At 38.6% G+C, this 5,202-nt stretch overlaps 1 protein-coding gene and 1 non-coding gene across 2 annotated transcripts; one reads left to right on the top strand and one right to left on the bottom strand.

Annotated features, from left to right (window-relative positions):
- Positions 1-585: 585 nt before the first annotated feature.
- On the bottom strand, positions 586-996 carry LOC107470003 (uncharacterized). Its single transcript, XM_016089390.1, has one exon. The coding sequence runs from the start codon at positions 994-996 to the stop codon at positions 586-588; it is 411 nt and encodes a 136-aa protein (XP_015944876.1).
- A 3,830-nt stretch (positions 997-4,826) lies between these two features.
- LOC127743270 (small nucleolar RNA R71) lies at positions 4,827-4,933 on the top strand. The gene has a single exon (XR_008004664.1). It is a non-coding gene; the product is annotated as a small nucleolar RNA R71 (small nucleolar RNA).
- The last annotated feature ends 269 nt before the right edge of the window (positions 4,934-5,202 follow it).

The raw sequence follows: 5,202 nt of genomic DNA, 5'->3' as shown, positions 1-5,202 counted from the left end.
AGTGTATGAATAGATATTTTGATAAAATTGGAGGGTAGGATAATTTTAGTAACATTATTTGTTAACATTATTTTAAAGTTCAATCAATTATTTTCTAATTTAAATTATAAGATAAACATATTAATCACATTTTTATAAAATATAATTTAAACTCAATATATTAACTGTTTATTACTTTTCTATCCCCGGAACTTTAATTTCAATTTATAAAATAACTAATTATGATAAAAATTGTGCATGAATATTAACTGACTTAAACATAAAGTATTTATAAAAATTAATCTAATCATTTCTAGTAAATTAATTCTTAAGAGTTCAAATTAATAACATAATTCATTCAAAATAGAATTTATTTAAATTAAATTATATAATTCTTCTTATTTTTCAATTATCGATCAAACTTATAATTTCAATCATACCAAATATCTAATAAAGATTATATGAAAATTCTAATCAAATTAAACTCCAATTATGATGAAACTCCATTTATTTATCTTTAGTAAAATAAATTTCTTAAAATAAAATTATCAGCAAATAAAATAAACCACAAATAACTAATTATTTAATTTTCAAAAACTAGGGTTGTTACACATGACTATAGAGAGACACCTTGAGGATTGTGAAAGGTCCAGACGACCTTGACTTTAGTTTCCCTGGGAAGAACTTGAGCCTTGAATTATATAGCAGCACTTTTTGACCTTCCACAAACACTCTTCTTGCTAGCTTTTGATCATGCCATTTCTTTATGTTTTCCTTGTAAATCTTCGCATTTTCATAAGCTCGATTCTTGAATTCTTTCAGCTCATTGAGTTGTAGTAGTCTCTTTTCCCCAACAGCTGGATTATCAAAGTTCAACATCTTTAAAGTCCAAAATGCTCTCTGTTCAAGCTCTACTAGTAAGTGACAAGCCTTCCCAAACACCAGTTGGTACGGAGACATACCAATGGGTGTTTTGAAGGTTGTCCTATAAGCCCATAGTGCATCATCCAACTCCATATATAGTTGTTTGAGCAGGAGGATGGGAATGGTCCCATAAAATCAATCCCCGATACATCAAACAATTCCAACTCCATGATGAACCTTTGTGGCATTTAATTTTTCTTGGGTAGATTACCAGCTCTTTGGCATTCATTGCATCTTGACACTAATTCCTTTGCATCTTGGAATATTGTTGGCCAAAAGAACCCACATTGCAGCACTTTGACTGCAGTTCTTTGGATCCATGGCATTGCCACAGCACTTCCTGCCCTTCCTCATGTGAGATACACCTTCTCAAGATTCCATCAGCACCCTTTTTAAACAAGTCAGGCTCATCCCGAATGTAGTGTTTAGCATCATTAATTAGTTTCCTCCTCATGTACTTGTTGATGTTGGTGGGCAGCTCCCCAATAGCCTTGAAGTTGACTATATCAGCAAACCAAGGGCTCTCTTGAATTATCATCAACTGCTCATCAGGGAAACTTTCATTTACTTCGAATTGATGTGCTTTATCCTCTTCTTGTGGGATTCTTGATAGGTGGTCAGCCACTTTGTTCTCTGATCCACTTCGATCTTTAATCTCTATGTTGAATTCTTGAAGTAGCAAGACCCACCTTATCAACCTAGGCTTGGATTCTTGTGTAGTCAGCAAATACTTGAGGGCTACAAGATCAGTGAAAACAGTAACTTTAGAGCCAATAAGATATGATCTAAACTTGTCAAAAACAAAAACTATGGCTAAGAGTTTCGTCTCCGTGGTGGTGTAGTTCCTTTGATTCTCATTGAGAACTTTGCTAGCATAGTAAGTAACATGTACTAGCTTATCTTTCCTTTGTCCTAGAACAGCACCAACAACAATGTCAGATGCATCACACATCAATTAAAAGGGTAAGTCCCAGCTAGGTGGTGCTATAATAGGTGCAGAGGAAAGTCTGTTTTTAAGCTTATCAAAGGCTAGCATACACTCTCTATCAAAAACAAAAGGTGTATTAGAGACAAGTAGGTTGCTGAGAGGTTTAGCAATTTTTGAAAAATCTTTAATAAACCTCCTATAGAACCCAGCATGCCCTAAGAAGCTTCTAATTGCCTTGACATTGCAAGGTAGAGGCAACTTCTCAATTACTTTCACCTTTTCCTTGTCCATCTCTATGGCCTTCTTGGAGATTTTGTGACCAAGAACCACCCCTTCTGTGATCATAAAGTGGCACTTTCCCAGTTTAGAACTAAGTTGGTTTCTTGGCACATCTTTAGCACCAGGGTGAGGTGATGTATGCACTTAGAATATGAATCCCCAAACATGGAGAAGTCATCCATAAAAACTTCTATAAACCTCTCAATCATGTCTGAAAATATGGAGAGCATGCACCTTTGGAATGTTGCAGGTGCATTGCACAATCCAACGGGCATTCTCCTATTAGCAAAGACACCATAGGGACAAGTAAAGGAAGTATTCTCTTGGTCCGTAGGGTCTACAACAATTTGGTTGTAGCCAGAGTAGCCATCCAAGAAGCAGTAGTATTCATGCCCCGCAAGTCTTTCTAGCATCTGGTCCATGAAAGGTAAGGGAAAATGGTCTTTCCGAGTGGCTTCATTGAGCTTCCTATGATCTATGCACATCCGCCAGCCAGTCACTGTTCTTGTTGGTATTAGTTCATTCCTCTCATTTGGTACAACAGGGATCCCTCCCTTCTTTGGAACTACTTGCACTAGGCTCACCCAAGGGCTGTCTGAAATTGGGTATATTACCCTTGCTTGCCACAACTTCAGCACTTCTTTTTGAACTACTTTATTCATTGTTGGGTTTAGCCTTCTCTGTTACTGTCTTGAGGGCTTTGCACCTTCCTCAAGTAGGATTTTGTGCATGCACATTGAAGGACTGATTCCCTTTAGATCTGCAAGTGTCCACCCTATATTATCCTTGTATTGTTTCAGCACTTGGATTAGCTCCTCTTCTTGTTCGTCATTCAAGTTTGAATTTATGATCACTAGGTATGTGTTGTTGTCACCTAAGTAAGTATATTTCAAGCTTGGAGGCAGAGTTTTTAGTTCCAACTTTGGTGCCTCCACTTCCATTTTACTTGTCTTCTCTAGCATGATTGGTTCTTCCATAGTCTCTAGTTGTAGCTCATCATATGAGGCTTGTTGATCTTGCTCTTTGATTTCTTCACATTGTACTTCTTCTAGGACTCCTTGAACGAGATTTTCAATTGTATCCACCATCATGCATTCACCAATGGACTCCTTGGGGTAGCACATTGCCTTGAAGACATTGAAGACCATTTTATCTTCATGTAACCTTAAGACTAGCTCCCTAATTTGAACATCAATTATGGCTCCAGCAGTAACTAGGAATGGACTTCCTAGTATGATTGATGTGATGGCCTCTTCTTCCATATCAAGCACAACAAAATCAGCTGGGAAGATAAACTCTCCCACTTTTACCAACAAATCTTCCACCACACCGTGAAAAATATTAAAAGTTCTGTCAGCTAATTAAAGAGCCCTTCTTGTCAGTTTTGCTTCTTCAATCCTCATCCTTTTTATCATGGCCAAGGACATGAGGTTGATGCTGGCTCCTAGATCACATAGTGCCTTCTCAATGCTTATATCCCCAATGATACAGGGAATTTTGAAGCTCCCAAGGTCTTTCAATTTCTGGGGAAGCTTCTTTTGTATCACTACACTCCTCAGTGAGCACTACAGTCTCTTTTTCTCCCCAATTCCTCTTCCTTGGCATAGAGTGGCATTTGCTCTAATGCTTCAGCAAAGGGTATGTTGACTTGAAGCTTCTTGAAGATTTCCAAAAACCTAGAGAACTGGCTATCCTTCCCATCTTTTCTCAGCCTTTGTAGATATGGTTCCTTCTTGATTTCAGATTCAGTTGTAGCTTCCTTTTATTGTTTGTCTTGACTTGGGACTGCTACTTCCACAACCTTTTCGCTTCTTAAGGTGATAGCTTTGCACTCCCCTCTTGGGTTGACCATGGTGTCGCTGGAAAAAGTGTGTATGGGCAATGGCAGCTGTTTAGACAAGGTCCCTAGTTGTGCTTCCAATTTCGAAAAGGCTGGCCCTTGGTTCCTTATGTTGGACCTGACCTCCTCTTGAAGTGCATCTATCTTTTTGTCAGCTTCCACTTGTCTATCTGCAACGATGGTAATAGTCCCATTTAGTTATGCTATGGCAGCTTCCAATTTCGCAAAGTTGCTATTGATATCACTGGATTACATGGTTGGGGGCGAAGCAACTTGGGGTTGGCTTTTGTATGGTTGTTGGCTTGAATGGTAAGGTGCATTTTATGAATTGTGGTGGGGTCTATTGTTGCTTGGTTGATGATTAGAATTGTGGTTGTTGTGTTGGCTGGACTGGTATGGTTTGTGGTCTTGATTATGGTTTTGCTGGTTTCCCCACCCAAAATTTGGGTGGTCCTTCCTACCTGGGTTGTATGTCTTGGTATTGGGGTCATATGGTGGTCTAGAAGAGTTGTTCATATAGTTAGCTTGTTCTCATTCCTCTTCAACTTCTGGGAATTCTTCCTCTTGTGGAGAGGCTTGAGCTTGGACGGCTGAGACTTGATTCTTCTCAATTTGTTTAGTTAGAGCTGCTAGTTGAGTTGTGATCATCTTGTTCTCAGCTAACAGGGCATCCATAGAATTGAGCTCCATTAATCCCTTCTTATGGGTCCTTTCAAAGGCATAGAAATACTCGTTGCTGACAACAGTTTCTATTATATCTATGGCTTCTTCTACTATTTTCTTCTTGTTGAGTGAGATTCCTAAGGAGTGGTCTAGAGCCTTTTTAGAGTCATATGACAACCCCTCATAGAAGATGTGTAGTTGCACCCACTCATTAAACATATCTGGGGGCATTTTCTTGTCAAATCTTTATATCTCTCCCAGGCCTCATAGAGGGTTTTCCCATTTTATTGTCTAAAAGTCTAGACCTCAGCTCTCAGTCTATTGATCCATTGTAGAGGGTAGAACCTTGCTAGGAATTCGTTAACAACATCTTCCCAGGTGGTGAGGCTTTCTTTAGGAAATGACTCCAGCCACTTTGATGCCTTGTCCCTAAGAGAGAAGGGGAACAAAAGCAATTTGTAAGTGTCCGGGTGAACACTATTGGATTTCACTGTGTCACAAATCCTCAGAAATATAGTCAGATGTTGGTTAGGGTCCTCTTGAGCACTTTTTTCAAAAGAATAGTTATTCTGTACAAGAGTTATGAGTT

The sequence above is a fragment of the Arachis duranensis genome, chromosome 10 (genome assembly GCF_000817695.3).
Source record: "Arachis duranensis cultivar V14167 chromosome 10, aradu.V14167.gnm2.J7QH, whole genome shotgun sequence".
Classification (NCBI taxonomy): Eukaryota; Viridiplantae; Streptophyta; class Magnoliopsida; order Fabales; family Fabaceae; genus Arachis; species Arachis duranensis.
Note: the sequence above shows the minus strand (reverse complement) of the source record. Positions and strands in the feature narration are given on the sequence as shown.